This window comes from Acinonyx jubatus, chromosome X (assembly GCF_027475565.1).
Source record: "Acinonyx jubatus isolate Ajub_Pintada_27869175 chromosome X, VMU_Ajub_asm_v1.0, whole genome shotgun sequence".
Classification (NCBI taxonomy): domain Eukaryota; kingdom Metazoa; phylum Chordata; class Mammalia; order Carnivora; family Felidae; genus Acinonyx; species Acinonyx jubatus.
The window spans coordinates 17456273-17478856 of NC_069389.1; the positions used below are offsets into that span (position 1 = coordinate 17456273).

The 22584-nt window shown below is 37.2% G+C and overlaps 1 protein-coding gene across 6 annotated transcripts in view; it reads left to right on the top strand.

Annotated features, from left to right (window-relative positions):
- CNKSR2 (connector enhancer of kinase suppressor of Ras 2) overlaps positions 1–22584 on the top strand; it is a 292571-nt gene that overhangs the window by 207498 nt on the left and 62489 nt on the right. For all 6 annotated transcript variants that reach the window (XM_027054659.2, XM_027054656.2, XM_027054661.2 and 3 more), the window contains 2 exons: positions 21395–21443; positions 21865–22037. In XM_027054659.2, coding sequence (XP_026910460.2) covers positions 21395–21443; positions 21865–22037 — 222 coding nt within the window. The remainder of the gene's footprint in view (positions 1–21394; positions 21444–21864; positions 22038–22584) is intronic.

A 22584-nucleotide genomic window follows, 5' to 3' on the forward strand; every position in this document is an offset into this window, starting at 1 on the left:
TCTCACTGTCAGAAATGCTGTCTGAACACCAGGCTCCCTCTAGAATCTAGTGCTCCAGTCAAAAATCCTAAACATGAGAGACAGCTGATCTATTCAAGAAGGAAGTTGGTAGTGAGAGATGAGACTCAAAAAGGAAGAAGAGGCCACTTCACCCTGAGCATGTAAACTATTGAAGAGGTTGGATTTATCCTAAAAGCAACAGTAAGCCATTGAAGGCACTTTTAAACACTCCCCCTGTGCCATCCTGTCGTGCACATCTGGACAGTAGTATACTGTGAGGGAAGAAAATAGATGAATGTTATGGATTGTGGTTTTACCTTATGGAATATAGTAAAAAGTGAATCAAACTGGTAATCAGGAATATCCCTGAGTATTGAGTATTGTAGAGGAACATAAACTGTTACCACTTTTCTGAAGGGCATTATTTAGTTACATGTTATCAAGAGCTAGGTCTAGTAACTTCACTTCTAGAAGATTATTCCAAGAAAGAAATCAGTTCTCCTTTTTGCCTCCTACTTTTATTAATGTGTCCTGAGTCTGTAAGAAGGTATTTCCAAGACAGGTGATATTTATCCCAACTAACTTTTGACAGAGGGACAGCATGTAAGGAATATTGTTAATTATGTCAGGGGGTGGGGAGCAGGGGAGTCCTGCATTGTAACACTGACCCACTAATCCCGTAGTAGAAGTATTGACACTTTCTAACTCTATTCCTTGTTTTAAAATAATTGCTAGCCCCAAAATGTATGCCTAACCAATGTTCAAATGCCTATAACCAACGTTCAAAGGAGAAAACATTTATTAGTGAGGTTTTCACTAGGCTCTGAGTTCCCTTGAGGACAGTTATCAAGGGAGCTTCCACATTTATTGTCTTTCAAACCTCATAACAACCGCATTTGCAAATGACAAAACTCAAACTCAGAAGGATTATATGATTTACCCAAAACTGTGTTGCAAAAAGTGTGAGTGTAAGGACTGGAACCCAGATCACCTACTCCAGTGATCTTTGCACACTCTACCCTGCTTCTCTGTGCATGGTAGGATTCCTTACACAAATGAATTTATGCTTTAACAACTAATTGAATGAATTTTCAAAAAGTTTAAGAAACATGTGCGTTCATATGTTGATTTTGATAACATTTTCAGTACCTGGATTGATTTGTACCCAGATTTCTCTTTTGCTCTGTGTTCCTATTTTTTATTAAGTTCAAAAAACATACAGAGGCACTGCTGTTATAAAGCACAAGTAGTTATTTGGCATGATATATTGCTGAGACTGTGGAAGATTGTAATTAAAATTGCCTGGACCTGGGAGACAAAACAACATACACTTAAATGATTGCTTTTTATATTTTGCAGGCATACTTGGTTGTTTTTGTTTATACACACCTATTTAAAAATTAAAGTATTTTTCCTTATGTTAAATTGTCCTAAAACAGAAGATCGATATCAGTATTTCATCACCTTCATGATGAACTACTCATCTTCATTCTTACAGTTATTCATTTGGATAGCACAGCCATTTTGAATGGAATGGGGCTGAAGTGGAAGTGGACTATGAAACCTGAGTACTGAGTTTCATAGACTGCTATCTCTGTTGTAATATAGTAACTCCCTGTGCTCTGGGTTCAAATTTAGAGAAAATTTAATTGAATTTAATGGCAGGATTATATCAATTTTAAATACCCTTTAAACAATTTACGAAAAGAATGGTGTGTGTGTGTGTGTGTGTGTGTGTGTGTGTGTGTGTGTGTGTGTGTGGCAGAGAGGGAGGACGGGGTTCCCTCTAAACAGAACCAGATTATAATCCCCAGTCGTCTGTTTTGGAAGGCAGCTCAATAAAAATACACAAAACAAGGCAAATACAGTTTGGTTTTACTGTTTGACTCATTGCGCTTTGCAATTATAGCAGAAATGTTTATTTCATAATAGAGAAGATTGAGACATCTGTGGTATTGTAAAATACAGATTTTTATTAATTACATATATTTGTTATTCCAGTTTATATATTTTTCTTAAACTTACTTAAAAGGAAATCACTCACTATGCTCTAACCACCCTGATCATCTACTTTTTGACATGCTGTGCCCTATAGTGAAACTGTTTTTACCCCTTTTCCCCTCCTGGCTGACTTCTATCTAAATGTGAAATTACAGAGAAGCTTTGCACGATTACTACTACCCTAAAGTAAATCAGCTTCTTCTATTACAATCTCTTAGCACTCTCTATATTTTCTTCAAAACCTTTTTTACGATTTGTAAGTATATGCCTAGTTATGTGATTGTCTGCCAAGTGTCTTTCTCCCTTGTACATAGTAGGGAGGACATGTCCACATGCATTACAGAAAAGGATAGCTTTCCCATTTTGTTCAGCATTATATTTCAACACCTAATATAGGTATAGTAACTTATAAATGCTCAGTAAGCATGTGATGAATAAATTAATGAATGAGTAAATGTGACAATAACTTCATTGCCTGTCTCAGGATATCTCCATTGTTGTCCTCAGCCTGCAAACAGCTACCTCCATGTCGTAGGCCAGCCCTGCTCAGCACAAACAGGCCTTCAGTTGGAATGTATGCATAATGGGAATTCCCAGGAACTTATTACCATAGGCTCAGTGTCCCATGTGCCAGAGGAGAGTCCTAGGACTCTGAATATCCGCTCTCATGTTTATCTAGTCCACATTACTAAATTCTGCTTTGGTTCTTGCTTCTTATTCATCACTACCATCTCATTATGGAGGTCGCAATATACCTTTCTGCCAAGCATGTTACTTTTTGAAAAGAGTGTAATTTTATTTTACCTACTCACTGATTCTCTGTCTGAAAATGTAGGAGTTGTTAGCTACCAAAGCCCTCATCTGACCTTGAGAGCACAGGAAGAAAAGCCAGACAGCAGTGTGTGTGTGTGTGTGTGTGTGTGTGTGTGTGTGTGAGAGAGAGAGAGAGAGAGAGACAGAGAGACAGAGAGAGACAGAGACAGAGGGACAGAGACAGAGACAGAGGGATTGGGAGAGGGAGAGAGAGGGAGAGAGAGAAATTGAAATGTAGTGATAAGGTGGGAATGCAAACTGGTGCAGCCACTCTGGAAAACAGTCTGGAGGTTCCTCAGAAAATTAAAAATAGAGCTACCCTATGACCCAGCAATAGCACTGCTAGGAATTTACCCAAGGGATACAGGAGTACTGATGCATAGGGGCACTTGTACCCCAATGTTTCTAGCAGCACTCTCAACAATAGCCAAATGATGGAAAGAGCCTAAGTGTCCATCAACTGATGAATGGACAAAGAAATTGTGGTTTATATACACAGTGGAATATTATGTGGCAATGAGAAAGAATGAAATATGGCCTTTTGTAGCAATGTGGATGGAACTGGAGAGTGTGATGCTAAGTGAAGTAAGTCATACAAAGAAAGACAGATACCATATGTTTTCACTCTTATGTGGATCCTGAGAAACTTAACAGAAACCCATGGGGGAGGGGAAGGAAAAAAAAGAGGTTAGAGTGGGAGAGAGACAAAGCATAAGAGACTTTTGAAAACTGAGAACAAACTGAGGGTTGATGGGGGGTGGGAGGGAGGGGAGGGTAGGTGATGGGTATTGAAGAGGGCATCTTTTAGGATGAGCACTGGGTGTTGTATGGAAACCAATTTGACAATAAATTTCATATATTGAAAAAAAAATAAAAATAAAACCCTTTAGATAAAGAATGATTAGATTCAGTTCTTTTTTTTCCTTGATAAGATATACATATGACAACTTGCTCTCACATTAAAGCTGCTGTGCTAAATCCATAAACAAAATAATAATTTATTTTAAATCTATATGCTGACATGCCAAAACAAGTAAAATTTGATTATGGATCCAGACAACATGCAGGTATACTTTCATAAACTGATTAATTTAAAATAGATTTAGAGTAGGTGTTCAAAAATCTGGATAATCTTTTCATAACATTCCAACATTTATATGGTTTGTCTTAGGATATAACAGCAAACATTCATTTGTTGTTTTACTTCTGATAATTACTTTTATCCATCCTCTTCAACTTGTGAAGGTATTTTTGGTGGAACTCCTGGAGGAAGGAGGTGGAGAACGGTCAAAAGACTTTTTTTAACTTAACATTATGAAACAGACACTATTCTAAGTAGTTTATAAATCTTAATTTATTTAATCTTCATAACAGCCTTATGAGGAAGGTGCTGGTGTTATTCTCATTTTACAGATTAGGAAACTGAGGCACATGGATTAAATAAATAGCAAGTGGTACAGCTGGAATTTGAACATTAGCACTGTGCCTCTTACCATTCTATATTGCCCCTCAAAAAAATAAATAACATAATTTAGCAGAAACTCTACAGCAATTCTAGTAGTATCAACCATGTGTAAAGCTCAATCTAAATACTGTAGAATATATATTAACTAATAATAATGCAACTGCTGCTATTAATGAGGGCTAACATTTATTGATTGCTTTCTCAGTTCCTATCCTAAGAATTTATACACATTATCTCATTGAATCCTCAAATTGACCTTGTGAGGTTGCTACTATTTTTATATCTATTTTGCAGAACTGAAACACAGAGTTTACCTTACTAACAGTCACACAGCTAGAAAGTAGCAGACTTAAGATGTGAGTTCAAGCAGTGTGGCTCCAAATTTCACATTTTTAGGTGAATAACGCCATTTCTACTCATAAGTGTCTTACCATCTATTAGAGAAGACAGACCTATTATCACAATGATGCAAACTATGCTATATTGTCAAGATATAAACATTTATAATGAAATTTATCTGTATTCATAAAGGTTAGTTTGTCTAATCACTACCTGACTTGGCTGCATTGTTTCAGGATCAATGAAACAAATAAATGTTGGTGGCTAAAAAGCCATCTCTAACCTAACAGTTGTTTATAACAACCACTTTTTCTGCATTTTTACTTTACTCACTTGGACAGCAGCAATAGTACAGTGTTACATGATGTTTTCTTCACCAGGGTACATGCAGACATGTTAGATCTACATTATAAACATTATTGTATTCCCATTTGTATGTTTTCTTTGATTCCCTATGGATGACTTGATTATTTATAGAGTGTTAATGTCATATTAAGAGTAGTTTAGGGCACCTGGGTGGCTTGGTCGGTTAAGCATCCGACTTCAGCTCAGGTCATGATCTTACAGCTCCTGGGTTCAAGGTCCTCATCAGGCTCGGTGTTGACAGCTCAGAGCCTGCAGCCTGCTTGGGATGCTGTGTCTCCCTCTCTCTCCTTCCCGCACTCACGCTCTGTCTCTGTCTCTCAAAATTGAATAAACGTTAAAAAAAAATTGATTTTAAAGAGTAGTTTTAGCAAAGCCCTGCACAGGAACAACCTGGACTGTGAAAAGCCTTTCCTGTTGGGCCATTTTACCAGAGCAGTGATTCTTCAAGTACAGGCAATCCTTGGCAAAGGGCTCCTGCTGGCTGAGGCTTGATGCAGTGATTCTTATGGGCAAATAACACATTTCACAGACTTTCATTTTCACTTGTGACTGAATATTGCTTACTAGTAACCTACAATATAATTGTAAAAAGTTAGAAATTAAATAATCTTAAATAATGTATTGATAGAGTTTACCGAATATTCTAACTCACTGTTTCTCCAAGAAGCCTGGTATCCATGCAGCTGAGGGTGTAATTGAGCTATTACTATACAAGCATGAACAAATGTAGACAGTTCAGGTTCCTGCCATTTTCAGGTGGAATGCTATATTGATAATGTCATTATGATTTGTTTTAAGTTATCTGTAGTTTTTGGTTGCTGTTTCCTTTTCATTATAAACTATGATTAGATTTCATCACTTTTGGTTTTAGTTTGTTTTAGGTTGCTTGCTCTTTTACCTTCTAGCATATGATTCACATTACACACGATTTTCTAAAAATGATACTGTGAATCATCCAGACCACATGGTACTTATACAGTCATAAAGTGGGGACAAATGGACCATCGAGTCTGTTGGTCTGTCTTAGGAGGCCACAGTCAAAAACTGTTAAGACCCACTACTTTAGATGGAAGCCAGTCTTTTCGGTTTCATGTTTGAACAAATGTAGGTTTCCTTCTGCTAGTTCCTGGTTAGATAATGGCTGTCAGGAAGCACAACACCAAATCTGGCTTAATTAGTGAGGCATCATGCATACAGGACACAAAACAAATGAATTAGGAATTACTGAGTTGAAATTTATTAAATTTGAATCTTATTACAAATTCCTTGTTGCCTTTGGAAAAATAAAACCTAAATTCTGAGGCGAGGTCTCTGACTTGTTGTTAAGGTCAATATTTAGAGATATACCTGCCTTGATCAGAGAGGTTAAAGAAGCCCCATTCTCTCATGTTGTAGACCTATGTCGTCCAGCTTTCTAGCCACAGAAAAATTTCCTCAAATTTTGTTGGCAGTAGGCCTTTTTCACTCTGATAATCATCTCACCCACATTACTTCACCACCATAACTCCTTTAATCAAACATGTCAAGTCTAATAAAATGCCAGGTAAAATTATTTTACCCCTAGAACTCTTTAAAGCCTCTCCTGGTTGAAGGACCATAATCTATATCAAATTATTTTCTTCACTCAGCTCCTAAAATCTATTACCCCCTTGATGGTTTTAGCATCCTCCAATTCCACAAAACTATAGGCCTAGTGATTCGCCATGTATACACAAATCTCATCCAAAGATTCCTCTTTTGTTTTTAAATATTAAATTTATTGTCAAATTGGTTTCCATACAATACCCAGTGCTCATCCCAACAGGTACCCTCCTCAATACTTATCACCCACCCTCCCCTCCGTCCCACCCCCATCAACCCTCAAGTTTGTTCTCAGTTTTTAAGAGTCTCTTATGTTTTGGCTCCCTCCGTCTCTAACCTTTCTTTTTTTTTTTTTTTTCTTCCCCTCCCCCATGGTCTTCTGGTAAGTTTCTCAGGATCCACATAAGAGTGAAAACATATGGTATCTGTCTTTCTCTGTATGAGTTATTTCACTTAGCATGACACTCTCCAGTTCCATCCATGTTGCTACAAAAGGCCATATTTCATTCTTTCTCATTGCCACGTAGTACTCCATTGTATATATAAACCACATCTTCTTTATCGATCCATCAATTGATGGACATTTAGGCTCTTTCCATCATTTGGCTATTGTTGAGAGTACTGCTATAAACATTGGGGTACAAGTGCCCCTATGCATCAGCACTCCTGTATCCCTTGGGTAAATTCCTAGCAGTGCTATTGCTGGGTTTTAGGGTAGATCTATTTTTAATTTTTGGAGGAACCTCCACACTGTTTTCCAGAGCAGCTGCACCAGTTTGCATTCCCACCAACACTGCGAGAGGATTCCCGTTTCTCCACATCCTCTCCAGCATCTATAGTCTCCTGATTCGTTCATTTTGGCCACTCTGACTGGCGTGAGGTGATATCTGAGTGTGGTTTTGATTTGTATTTCCCTGATGAGGAGTGACGTTGAGCATCTTTTCATGTGCTTGTTGGCCATCTGGATGTCTTCTTTAGTGAAGTGTCTATTCATGGCTTCTGCCCATTTCTTCACTGGGTTATTTGTTTTTCGGGTGTGGAGTTTGGTGAGCTCTTTATACATTTTGGATACTAGCCCTTTGTCCGATATCCCAGACTACATGTCTGCATCTCTTGGCCCATACCTGGTATGGCAATGAAGTTTAAGGCACAGTTGTTGACTACTGTTCCGTTCTAGTTTCTTGAAGGTAACTTTTTGAAAAACAGTGTTAAATTGTTTGCAGCCTTCATGGACTCTCCATTGGCTTTTGGCTCAGGCAGCAACTGGCAGTGGGCCAAACGTCACTGACTCAACCTAGAATCTCAGTTGTAAACTATATTGCTAAATCTGTTTTTTAACATCTCTGCAAATATCAGGCTAAGCCAAGAACAGGATCCTAATAGGCTTGAACCCAAAACCATGTTGAGAAATATATCAGTGTTTCAGTTCCTTTTCTTAATGTGAAAATAATTTTAAATTAACTAGATACAAACTTTCCTCCTATAAGAAAGAGTAGATTAAGTTATCTTCTCATATATCCTTTTATTATAAATTTGGAGTGGCCTCAAGAGAGAGTGGTTCTAGTATTTAACCTCCTCTGGATAAAAGAAGAGAATTGTTTTTTCTGAGATTCAGATAGCCAAGAATAATGCTGTACATTAAGAACATGAGCTTAAAGTCAGCTGTATGAACCTAGACACATTTCTGAACCTCAGTTTCTCATCAGTAAAAAGAGGATAATACTTACCTAACATGACTATTTCACAATTAAATCATATGTTGTGTATAAAGTTTTTTTCACTGCACTGGGTACATAGTAACTATTTTAATGCCATATGGAACAGAAATTAATCTGTATACATTGGAAGGGAATTAACTTCCTGTCGAGCAAATCAGAAAGCTTTCTAGGACTAAAACGTGTGTTTTCTTTGGACATTAATGAGTTTAGCAGTTAGGGTTAAATCAGGGAAGAAGCACTAAGTGACATGGAATAAAGGACTAGATCTTACTCATTTGAGGAGCTGGTTAAGATGCCTCAGCACAGCCAGTGATCATGAAGAAAATCTGGATGTGAAGCCAGGGAGAGCAAGATAAACTAGAACCCATGAGCACAAACTTGAGCCTTGCCTCCAACTTCAACAACAAAGCTGATGCCTTCCACCATGGAGATTCACAGGCTCCCAGTCCAGCACTTCAAGGAGCTGAAGTTGTGGGCTCAGCTGCTGACTCATGCATGCGAACAAGCAGCTGAACAGTGACAATGTATGTGAGCCACAGCAGTGACTGACATCCTACACCAACCTTCAGAGCATAAGGGCTGCTGCCTAACTTGTGTTCTCCAAAGTTCACACAAATTTATTTGTGGCCAACCCAAACTAGAACCATATAGAGAAGGGAATTCTGAAACACATACTTCCAGCTTTGCTAAAGTGGCACAGGAGGAAGCCAGCACACTGAGGTTTCCTTTTCTGTGGCCACTGTAGGTGCCTACCAGGTTAAATCTTCTTTGAAAATTGTCTAAGGACAGCCCGTATGAACATCAGTGGTAAAGTGAAAAATTCTAAATTATCATAAATCTGGAATGAACTCAAGGGACAGCCCACCTCTCTGAAGGTATCATCCCTATAGCCCACTGACTTAATCTTCCAAAGCATATACTGGAAAATCCAACTTCAAATTGTCATTTATCTATCTTTAATCAAGAAATTGACTAATAGAAGTAATAATTAGGATAACATGTCTAATCTACCTGAAGGGGTTTGTACTTAATACAATATGTCTAACAGTTCCTTAAAGAATCTCTTTGCATACTCTGAGGAGGAGTACCACAAGGCTGATACCTGGACCACGTTACCTTAGCCACTTGGTGAATCTCCTTCACATAGTTGCATTGCATCCTGTCCTCATTTTGTAATCAGATGACTACCCTAAGAAACAACCATATGAAATCCAATTCTTTGTTTACTATGAAAATATTTTTAAGGATACTGTTTTCTACTCCTTTGTGTCCTCCCCCATATATGTTTTTATAATTGGCTAAAAGCATTGGCTCCCTGTGATAACAATGTATGGAAAATATCTGATACAGTATCTGGCACTGCAATAGTACACAAATATTCTTAGTATCTTTCCTTCAACCATACTCCCAAAATGTCCTCACCAGTGGGATGAGAACAAGCCAAACCTAGTCTAGGTACATTTAAGGCAACCAGTCTAGAGAAGTGGCAGCAAACATCAGGCCCTGTAGAAATCTAATTTTTCATATCTGAGCTTGCATAAATTGCTTTCTTTCTCTTACTCAGTCTTCTCATTTACAAGATGAGTGTAACACTGCAGAGAGGACTCTGGAAAATGCCATCTAAATTGATACCATAATGATGATTTGATTCCTGCTGCAAAAACAGAATTAAAAAAAATTCCCATCAAGTCCTTCTTTCCCTTCTGTTAGATAAAAACAGTTTTGCTTTCTTAGTCTCAAAATTGTGTGCTACTAGATGGCCTACTAGATGGTTCAGTATGGAAGAGAAGGAACAGTATGATTTACCTTTTCAACTATTTTATTATCATATAGAATGACTTATAAAACTTTCTAAATTTAATTTTTATTTTTACCCAGTATTCTCTTTGAAAGATTTTCTGATACAAAAAAAAATCTCCAGATCAAGGAAACTGCAGCAAAAGTAGCAGATGTAGAGACATTTGAAGTGGTTGTCTTGGAGAGTTTGTCTAGTCTATAAAAGCAACAATCTCAGAATAAGAGCTCAATAAAAACATACTCTTAGCCATAAAGGTATTTAGATAAAAGCTAGCATTCTTGGAATCCATTACACTGACACGGCAAAAATTTCATGTTGGGAAAATCTTACAATATATCAGAGCAACAAACCTAAAAATAAAAGTATCCAGAAAAAGCTGGTTAGTTTCATATTCTTCTAAGCCAGTAAGTCAATACCCAGGAAAATTTTTCAATAATTATGATTCAGTAATATCATTGCTGACATCATTATCATGCCATATACAGTGTCTTCATTTGGGATTCTTAGGCTTTGTGCATCTTCATAGAGGTGACTATTTTTATATTATTTATTTCTCTTTTCTTTTACATTTATTTCCTTGTCACTAAGTAGTCTTCAGAAGGAAAATCTGGTTCTCTCAGTTTTTTCTGATCATAAAGGTTTCTTTGTCACAAAAGATGGGTGAGCCTACCCTGATTTCTTTGACACCTAGATGTTGACAGTTTGTTAAATGAAAGTGTCAGGAGCAAGAACTGCCCTAGCTCTGCTTTTCACCTGTTTAGACTATCTGCCTCCATCTTGTGCAAAATCTGTGTTCATTATACACATTAATCAAGCACCCCAAAATAGCTGTATGTAATATGGCTGGCAAGAAGTTATTTCCATACATAGTGGAGCTTTAGCGTAAACTTAAGTGCCTTTCAGTGAATAATCTAGCATTAAGTATTAAGAATGACACTGATTATGGGTATACATGATTCCTAAAACATCAGTTATTGGATATACATTAGTGACTAAGGAAAAATGGCTATTTTTCCCTTCATTTTAAAGTCAGAATCATGTACAGTTAATGATCTAAGAGATATTCTAAGAGCATTTGGTCCGAATCCCCAACACTGCAGATGAAGAAATAGAGGTCAAGAATAGTTCAGTGACTTGACTGCAATCATAGAGCTGGAATATGGGCTAGAATATGAAGAACTAGAAGTCAGGTCTCCTGATTCCTACCACATTGTTGCTCCAGTGGTACAAAGCATTCCATTCTTGGTGAAATATAAATTTTCCAAGTGTGTCACTCCAGCTGGTGTGTTGAGAATAAACTGAAGGGGCTGAGGCAAGTGTGGGCACAGAGAGTGAAGATGTGATCTGGTTGATTCCAGTGAGAGATGACAGTGGCTTACCCCTGGGCTCTGAAGTCGAAGTGCTGAGAAGAGGTTGCACTCTGGATATGTTTTGAAGGGAGAGTGGACAGAATGTGCTGTCAGATTACACATGAAATGCCATAATGCATAGCCTCAGTGTCCTGCACACATAGGGACTAGTAACTGTTTGATTTCATGCTTTCAACAGATAATTTTATGTCACGTCCTGTGCTAGGAGCTGAGTATAGCATGGTGAGCTAAAGCAGATGGTTTCTGCCTTCATAGAAACTAATGCAGTAGTTAAAAACCACATCTTGAGAAAGCAAACCAAGTAATTTTTAGGCATTGCATAATAATCAGCAGTGTATCAGGTGAAAAATTGCATAACACAATGAATCAGCTGCAAGAGATTTCTCCTGGGTAAAGAATTAGTGGAGAGGCAGGCTTGCCTTATTTGGATCACTGATTTCCTCATCAGTATTGACATAGGGTTTTTTAATTGCACTGAGCTCAATTAACACTGTTAATAGATTTGAATAAAATGTTATTGCAGTCCCATCCTTGTCTAACTTGGCTGAGCCTTATTACCTTTCTGTACCTTAGTTTCTATCTCGTTTGCAAAATTAAAATGTTAACATGAGCCTTCCTCTCATGAAAATATTTTGATGAATGGTCGCCAGAAAAAAAAGAAAAACCCTGCAAATCTTTATTTTAATCCACAGAGCAATCTAACTTGCTAATTAAAATTGACAAAAGCATGAAAATTAGAAATTGATAAAATGTTTCCAGTTTGAATTATCTCCATTAATTTAAAGGTGTTACCCTTAATATCTTTCTGTTATGTAGAATCCTTTCGTTCACATAGCAGTGTATTTATATCACATGTCACGAGAGGTTTTCTTAAGTGAAAGTCATCGTGTCAGAATCAGTTTTTCTTTACTCTCACATTGTTACTATGACTACAGAATACTTACTTGGGAGGCAGTATTGCACAGAGTGCTTAGGAGAATAGGTTTGGGGATTGACAGACCTGGGTTTGAATTTTAACTGCACTATCTCTATGGTCCTGAGCTAGTTGTTTACACAATCTGTGTCTCAATTTTCTCTCCTTTAAAATGGGGTTAATGATAACAACTGTAAAGATTTATTGTAAGGATTAAGATCAATAACTGATGTAGAGTCCCTAATACTATGCCTGACATAGAAGCCTTCAGTAAATGATAATTATTGTGATCCAAGAATGACAGTTCCTGTTTCCCAAGGGCGGTGATTCTTGTTACCCTTCTTAGCTCCTCACCATTAATCACTCTTCTTCCCACCTTACCACCCCATAGGAAAAGTGGAATCACCTTATGGGATCCTGTATAAGATCCTGTATAAGACTCCCTTCACAGTCTGATGTACAATGTATTCTTTTGATGAAACATAGATTCTGCCCAACCTAATGAGTTTGACCTCTAGATTCCCCTTGCCAATTACTGCCTTTTTATTGTTACTTGACTGATAATTTATTAGCATGCTTAATGTTCTTAAAAACACTCTTATTTTTTTGAGTGCATGTGGAATCATTTTGAGTCAACATAAGTCGGGTTGGCTTTATTGACGGAACCGAGAGCAACCTCACCCCACTGTACTCAGAGACCTCGTGTGTGAGCAGTGTCTCTTACCCTTTCTGCTCACTTCACAGTTTCCCTCTCAAGCACCAGAATGCGAGGCTACCACCAACAGGAAACGTGTTCAATTCTATGCTGTTATTTCTTGTAAGTGGAAGATTTCTTGATTTAATATTCAGTCCGATTAAAATCTCACCCCACTTCCTTATATTTAGGTCTTTTTTCTGCCAACGGACACTAATGAGAAAGTAAGGCAAAATACTTTTCTTTGTGAAATATTTAATTCTCAAAGGCTTTGTTATTTAAAAATTAAATAGGTGAAAGGAGCTATCATTTATCCCAAGTGTTTCAAATTGCTAAGCACCTTCTTTTCTTATGTATAAGAAAATAAGCTATTGGTTTGACTAGTCACTGCAGAAATGTTGGAACTTTGCAGAAAATTACAGTAAGAGGAAGTTGCTATATTGCAACAAGAGAGTATTTTGATTGCAAATTTTTCCATAAGTGTGGCAATTTGCAACTTGAGAAGAATTTAATAGTAGCTGAGCTTTCAAAATGTAACACAGAAACTGTCATTTTCTTCCACAATTAAAATAAGTGCTTCTGAAAGTTTCAGGATAAGAATGACCCAAATTACCCTCCCCCACATTTCCTCATCCAAAAGAGGGGGGAATGGAGTTTGAACAGAACATCTGTGGACAAAATGAAAGATAAATGGTCTTTTCAGGCAAATGTCTGAAAAAGGGATCTTTTATAGCCAAACAGAATACTATTGCATGCATCGCCATGGTTAAGTAGAGGATCAACAATACTTTCATAATGGCCTTTTATTTTAGCACATTCTATTTTTATGGGTAGAATTATGATTTCAACATGTCCATTCATAATTCATCATATAATTATTCGCATATATATCTTTTGACACAGATTTAATGTCTTTTTGCCAGCCACATCTTGAATTCAAATTTAAACTGTTAAGTGCACTAAGACGGTCTCGGTGCAAGTAATGCTAAAGGAGAGTGGATAAAAAGGAATACTTCTTACCTACCAAAAGAAAGCCTAGTAAAGAATAGACCTATACATGGATTACTGGAGAAAGGATACTTAGCTTGTTTATATCCCCTGCTGAAGGACTTCTTCAGGTTAAAACAATCACTTTAAGACTTTAATTAAGACTACATGGGGGCAGAGGGGGCAACTGACTGGCTCAGTCGAGTGTCTGACTTCAGCTCATGTCATGATCTCGTGGTACATGAGTTCGAGTCCCACATGGGCCTGCTTCAGATTCTCTGTCCCTCTCTCTCTCTGTCCCTCCCCTGCTCACGCTCTCTCAAAAATAAATAAGGCTTAAAAAAAAAAAAGACTACATCCAGGGCACTTGGGTGGCTCAGTTGGTTAAGCATCTGACTCTGGATTTCCACCCAGGTCATGACTCATGGGTTCATGAATTCAAGTCCCGCATTGGGCTTTGCACTGGCAGCACAGAGCCTGCTTGGGATTCTCTCTTTCATTCCCCTGTTTGTGCTCGCTCTCTCTCTCTCTCTCTCTCTCTCTCTCTCAAAATAAATAAACTTTAAAATAAATACTACATCCTTGCTCTTTACTGATGGTTTGTACTCAACCAGTATTTATTGAGCACTTTCTCTGTACTAGGCCCTGTCCTAGCCAAAAGATAAACAGTGCATAAAATAGAATTCCTCTTTCATGCCATTTACATTTGGAGGGAAGGCTGAGTAATAAACAAGAAATATAAGTTTTTTTAAGTTTATTCATTTATTTTGAGAGAGAGAGAGAGAGAGAGAACATTAGCACGGGAGGAGCAGAGAGAGAGGGAGAGGAAGAATCCCAAGCAAGCTCCAAGCTGTCAGCAAAGAGCCTGATGCAGGGCAGGGCCCAAACTTCTGAAGCAGTGCAGGATCATGACCTGAGCCGAAATCAGGAGTCAGTCGGTTAAGCCACCCAGGTGCCCCTAAGTACTTTAATAATGCTGAGTGCTAAGGAGAAAAATAAAGCAAGGATGGAAAACAGGAAGTATTGCGGGCAATGAGAATAACAATTTTAGATAGGGAAGCATAGGAAGAATTTACTAAAAAGGAAGTTTTGAGTAATGATTTGAAGAAGTTAAGAGAATAAGCCACAACAACATCTGGGCAAAGAACATCTCAGACAAAGGCAACAAGAGTTAAGGCCCTGAGATGGGATTTTACTTGGCATGCTCTAGGTACGGCAAGTGTGGCTAGAGCAAAGTTAGCAAGAGTAGGGGTAGGAGGCAAAGGGGCCAGGCCATACAGGGTCTTCAAGTTCTTTGCAAGGATTTTAGCATTTGTTCAGAATGGGATGAGAAGCCATTTGAGTTTTGTGTAGAGGAATGACATGACTCAAATCATATTTTAACAGAATCACTCTGGATCTTTTGTTAAAAATAGAGGGAGAGCAGTAAGGAGATATTTCAATAATCCAGGTAAGGGATGATGGTGGCTTAGACCAGGATGCTACTAGTAGAAGTAGTAAGAAGAAGTCATATTGTAAACACATTTAAGACAGAGTTGATATAGCTTGCTGGTGGATTGGCCATGGGATGTAAGAGTTAAGGTGACTTCAAGATTCTGGATGTCAGCCACCATGAGGGTAGGGGGTATGGAATTGCTGTTTACTAAGGTATAGAAGACTGAGAGAGAAGCAGATTGGTTGACAGATAGTGGATATCATAAACTCCATTTTGTATACATCAAATCTATTGAGTTAGGACACCTGCAGCTCAGCCAAGAAGTCCCAGCTAATGATATGAAGTCATAAATTACTAAATATCAGAGTTTGTAGACATTCTTAGGCAGAAAGTTCAAAGAACTTTCACCCAGATGCTCACTACAATAAACAGAAAGTATTAGCAAGGGCATTAAAAAGACTGAATGATAATTTAGGAAATAAGATAAAAATACATTTTTAAGGCAAATAATCTTCACATATGCTTACAGAAGGAATCTATTTTTGGTGGTCAATAAGCATTAATGAGTTTATGCTTTAAATACACACACACACTGTCACACACTCACCCTACTCCAAGCATAAAAGGATATGATCATGGTCAAAAACAAGAGCTAGTCTCCAAGGACCAGAAAAAAGAACAAAATTGTTCAGTGATAAATGGGAATTAAGGCACATACTTAATAGCCTCTGCATCCTGAAAGAGGTAGAGATGGCTGTGAGTCTACCATAATGGGTAACAGAGAACAAATGACCTACAACTATTTCAGGAAATAGAATTGACTCACTAAGTGAAACCAACTGGAAAAGCAAGCAGAGCTTCCTCACCCATGAGTAAGGAGGTTGAATAAAAAAACAGCCACTGACCAGAGCTATGATGTGTACATGGATGATACTTTCCTAATTGTATACAAATTATGGAAAATCCACAAAAGCCCTTAAAATAAATTTTGAAATAATAACAGGATGATTAAGAACAGTGGATATTCGGGGTACCTGGGTGACTCAGTGAGTTAACCATCTGACTTCAGCTCAGGTCATGATCTTGTGGTTCATGAATTCGAGCCCCACATCAGGCTCTCTACTGTTGGCATGGAGCCTGTTTCAGATCCTCTGTCCCCCTCTCTCTCTGCCCCTCCTCTGCTTGTTTTCTCCCTCTCAAAATAAATAAAGAAACTTAAAAAAAAAACAGTGAATATTCAAAAGAGCCAAACTGGGGCGTCTTGGTGGCTCAGTCTATTAAGCATCCGACTTAGCTCAAGTCATGATCTCACAGTCCGTGAGTTCAAGCTCCACGTCGGGCTCTGTGCTGACAGCCTGGAACCTGCTTCAGATTCCGTGTCTCCCTCTCTCTCTCTGCTCCTCCCCCACTCACACTCTGTCTCTCAAAAATGAATAAATGTTAAAAAAAAATTTTTTAGAGAGCCAGTACCAACTAGACATCCTGGATGTATAAAATATAGTCCGTAAAATAAACACTCTATAAGTGGAATAAACTTTGAATTGGATACAGTGAGAGAATTAGGAAGTTAGAAGACATCAGAATGAATTTACCTAAAAAGCATTGCAGAAATATAAAAGGATAAAAAATATGAAAGATACAAGGATGATAATTGAGAGGTGGCAATATATGTCTTCAGGGGAAAAAAAGACTGGTAAAAAAGACCATTTGAAGACCTAAGACATGAGAATTTTGAGAATTAAAGAAATAATATCTTCAAGTACAATACAATGAATGTGAAATAGGATTAATTAAAAGAAATTATAACATATACACTTCATAGTACAATTGCAGATTATCAGGGATAAAGAGAAAAATATTTTAAAAGCTACAGAGAGACTAAAGACAAATTGTAACAAATGAGAGAGTAGCTACAGTTGTCTTAAGAGTAGCAATAAATGCTAAAATAAATCAAATATATTCAAAGTGCTGATGGAAAATTAATTTCAACCCAGTATTCTATGCCCAGCTAAGCTATTATTCAAGAGGGAAGGATTTTTATATTTTCAGACATAAAAATCTCAGAGAGTTTCGTACTCACAGTCTGTTATGAAAGAACTTCTAAAGGATATACTTAAGCATGAACCTGGAAGAAGGATGATCTGAAGCTAATAAGAAAAATACAAAAATAAAATATATTATAAATTTTCACTGTCAGGAGAAAAGCATTCATCATCATGAAAGCAAAGATTCCAGGCCTCTCTCACTCTCCCTCTCTTTTTTTAGTTATAGCATCTTATGTGATCTGCTGTATTAGGCATTATAGTTATGTGTCTGTTCTTAATGTCATGCTTATTTTAAATTTTTCATGATGTCATTAGAAACAAAAAAAGTGATACCAGTGAAATATTTGTCACTCAGAATGAATATTTCCATCAGTTTTACTAGAAAAGACTACACAAGATTATAAATTTGCACCTCAGGAGTGCTTAATCACACTTGCTGATGATATGATAAAACCTTCACTGTCAGGAACTTATTTATGCATATGAACAATGAACAGTTTTTAATATAAGTTTGTAAAGACTCTTTTGATTATGAGGCTGTTTCAGGGGTCCCCAAGATCACACACATTCACTAGAAAGACTCATGAGAGTCAGCATGTAGTTCTGCCCACAGCGAAGATTTACAGCAGTGACACAGCAAAGATGTATAGTCAGAGCAGCAAAGAAAAAAGACACCTATGAAATCTGGAGAAATCTATGTGCAGGCTTCCTATGCTCTCTCCTTGTGACAGATCATGCAGAGGGCATTCTCACCCAGGCAGCAAAAATGCGGTCACGTGTATAGTGTCTCTGCGAAGGAAGCACATTAAAGACTCAGCACTGAGGGATTGTATTGGGTTGGTCACGTACACATCCTCTGTCTAGCAACTACAAAACTATAGATTCCTGAAAGGAAAACAGGTGCTTAGTCCATGGGTGGGCAAAACCGTCTTATTGCTTAGTGAATCTCATGTCATTTTAGGGAACTGTTTACCAGCCAAGTTCCCAGATGGCACCTGAGGGTCAACCTTGCAAGCAGGCTCTTCTAAGATAGCAGCTTCAAACCTGCTGTATTAACTCTTTTCTGCAGAGACCTATTTCCTTAGCTGTCGTTTTCATTGTTTTTCTTATGACTTTCAAGAGCATATACAGTTGACCCATGAACAACACGTGTTCACTTATATGTGAGCTGCGTGGGTCCACTTATATGTAGATTTTTTTTCAATAAATAGGAAAAAAATTTAGAGATTTGTGACAATTTGAGAAAACTCACAGGCAAACCACATTGCTTAGAAATACTGGAAAAAAATAAGAAAAAGGTATTATTGTAAGAATGCAATATATAATACATATAACATACAAACTATGTGTTATTTGTCTATTCACATTATTGATGAGACTTCTGGTCAAGAGTAGGCTATTAGTTAAGTTTGGGGGGAGCCCATAGTTATAGTGCCCCTAACCCCAAATTGTTTAAGGGTCTACTGTACTTCAGTTAATTTTTTTACTTTAGAAAATGTCTAATCACTTGGACAAATAATAAAATCTCTCTTAAGATAATTTTATTGTTATATATATAGTATATACAAAAGACATCTATGGCTTTGTTTATTTGAATGTTGCATAAATCTATATTGTATACGTATGAGTTCTTGGGTTTCAACAATATGTACACTGTAATCACAATCAGTATGAATATATATTTATGGGGAAAGAAAAGATAATATTATTAAAAAGAAATCCTAGAAAGCATAAAATACGTTTTTGTATAGATTTTAAAATAGACCTCTATGGGGCGCCTGGGTGACTCAGTGGGTTGAGCGTCCAACTTCGGCTCAGGTCATGATCTCATTGTTCGGGGGTTCGAGCCCCGCATCGGGCTCTGTGCTGGCAGCTCAGAGCCTGGAGCCTGCTTCCGATTCTGTGTCTCCCTCTCTCTCTGCTCCTCCGCCACTCATGTTCTGTCCTTCTCTCAAAAATAAATAAACATTAAAAAACTAATAATAAAATAAAATAGACCTCCAGGATCTAAGGGATAGCATGCAAAAGGCATAGGAGGTACCTTCTATAATTCAGTTCTTTCAAGCTGTCTTTTGTCCATGTAGCTTCCTAAAAACAAACCACCCCATCTTTGTCATTTTTAAAAATTATCAGCCATAAGATTATAATGACTACTTGTGGAAACACAAAAAGAAAATAACCAATCAGTAATTTTACAGCTTAACAATTTAGGGGAAATCACGATATGTAAGTTACCTTTACTTAAGCACACTACCCTGAGTTATTATTTTGGAGCAAAGTGCACTCAGGAAAATCAACACAGCATAATGAGTTTTATCTTTTATGTTTTCTCTGAAAAATTGATTATGAATTTCCATAGCCATGTATCCTGCAAAGTTTTGTAAACACATGCACACACATACCACGTGCATACATGTTTCTATTGCTTTGACACTTGGGTGATTATTTCAGGGTTATGCTGTACATCAGCAAATTATATGCTACTTACCTTTAGGACTGGTATCCACCCATAATACCATATTCATGAGAATTAAGTAAACCATATGCAAAACAAGAACATTGCTATTGTAAGTAGAATGTTATCTTATGGACAAAGATACCAAACAAGAAAGTATGTCACAGAATACAAATGTGTTGTATAAAACCAAGACAAGTGAATTTTATGTAAGCAAAATCCAATTACCCCTTACAGGCATACCTTTGTAAAGAAAAGAAGATTCTAGGTACCTAAAATTCATTTCAAAGGAATATCTATGAATTGAAATTACACATGTTATCTCTATACTCTGTTAGCTAGCTAATCATATGAACACAATTAACCTTATTATACCAGTGAACAACAATGTAGCTTAGCATCTGACTTAGTATCTGACTGGAACCAGTGATTTATAGTCATTGAAAGCTAGACCAGTCAATACAGCTGTGGGTTTTTCTATTAAGACATTAATCTTTTCTTGTAGTTAGCATGGAGTAGACAGGCAGGTTTAACTGATTTAACAGGCAGCTAAACTGCCTATTTAGCTAGGCAAGTATGATGGAGAGAGCATGGCTCAAGGGAATGATTATAATGGTATCTCATGATAACTGAGAAAAAAGAAATAATAAAGTCACAAAAGGGTGGCAAGGTTAATGAAATGGATGCCTCAATGAAAATTTGCTAAAAATTACTGGGTTGGAACTATTGGGCTACATAAAATGTAGGTAATAGAAGCAGTGGTTGGAGTCTGCTTAAGATAACAAACATTGTCAGAAGGATGGGTAGCTGAGGAGGGAAGTAAAGATCATTGGAGATGAGGGACTGAGGAGCCAGGGTACTGACATCACTTACATGAAGATTAGTTACCAGTAATAGCGACAGAAGTAGGTGTGAGAAGAAAATATTGATTCAAGTGCTGCAGTATTTAGCAACTGAGGGGGAGTGCCTAGGAGGATCAGTAGGTGCTGGTGGCTTATGGAAGAGAATGAACTTCAAAATAACAAGTGGTAGTCATATTTGCCTGACTATTTCATAAGACTTTCTGAGAATCAATTGAGATATTGCCTGAGAAAGCACAATAAATCCCTTAAAAAGGGGTAAAAAGTAGTACTGTGTTTATATAAGAGCCCTGAGTTTCACCACTGCTTTATGTCCTGATTTGTCTACCTACAAAAGAAAGACAATGATAATAACCTGTCCTGCTTCATGTGAGATTAGAAAGTTAATTGCCATGATATATATGAATTTGTTTTGAGTCTTTGGAAACAGAAAATGCTTTCTCTGACCTGGGTTCAGAGTCATCGTTCAACTCTTGAGAGTTCTTAGCAGCATGTTAGCACTGTGGATGGCATCCTGAGTATCAAATAACATTCTTCCATATCTTGGATTTCAGACATTTCAGCAGTCCTCTCTGCAGCACAAATCAAAGAAGAAAAACAAAGGTAAGGAAAGGAAGTGAAATGAAATATATAGCTGCTTATTTTGCACCGTGATAGTCACCAGCATAGTTTGCCCATCCTCTCTTGCCTGAGCCCATTGTGGTTTGCAAGAGCACAGCTCCCTAGTAAGAGCTGCCAAGACCAGCTCCTCCTTCAATTGTGATGCTAGGGGTACCTTTTACAATAAATGGTCTCAACAGGGTTTGACACTGGGATTACACAATTCTGATTACATTGCATGTCACTTATCTGGGGGGAGGAAGGTATTAAAGATTTCCATAGTTTTCTCTTCTGATACAATGTAAAAATAAGAATTTTTAAGGTTGTTAAATACCCAGACTTATTTTAATGAGCTATAGATTAATCTTCTACCTTCACACTTGTATAAAATTAAAAGAGCACTTTTACCTACTATTATTTTTAGGTCCTATAGCTGGCAAGAGCAAAAGACGAATTTCTTGCAAAGATCTTGGACGAGGTGACTGTGAAGGTTGGCTTTGGAAAAAGAAAGATGCAAAGAGTTATTTTTCACAGAAATGGAAGAAATATTGGTTTGTCCTTAAGGATGCATCTCTATATTGGTATATTAATGAGGAGGTAAGATAAAACATATTTTTCTCTGATCCACTTTCTATCTTTAACCCAAAGAATCACCATTTTGAGACTTAGATTTTCAAATCATATAACCACCTTAATGCTAATCCAGGAGAGTGCCACTACTTATTTTTTAATCTGCCTTCTTAAAATGATTGCATTTTGGGAGTTCTGGAAAGATAGTTGTCTCAATTATTCTAATGTGGCAGCCTATATGAAACAGACAAAATTCTCTGTATCTAATTAGAAATATCAAACTAATTCCAGCAATAGCTTAACTAAAAGGATTATACATGGAAATTTGAAATAGATTTTTAAATGTCTCACTTTTGTTCAAAGTTTTCTATTTTTTTCTGTTTGTTTTTGGAAGATGTCCTCTAATAATTTAAGTAAATTAATATTGCATGAACTTATTTGTTTTTCTTAAAGAATATGTGAACTAGAAGACTAGTTTTGAAAATCTGCAAGTATTCATTTGACCCAATTGAGGGATGGGGATGGGGAGTATATATAATATATTTAAATTGTTCTTATGAATTCCTGTTTCATT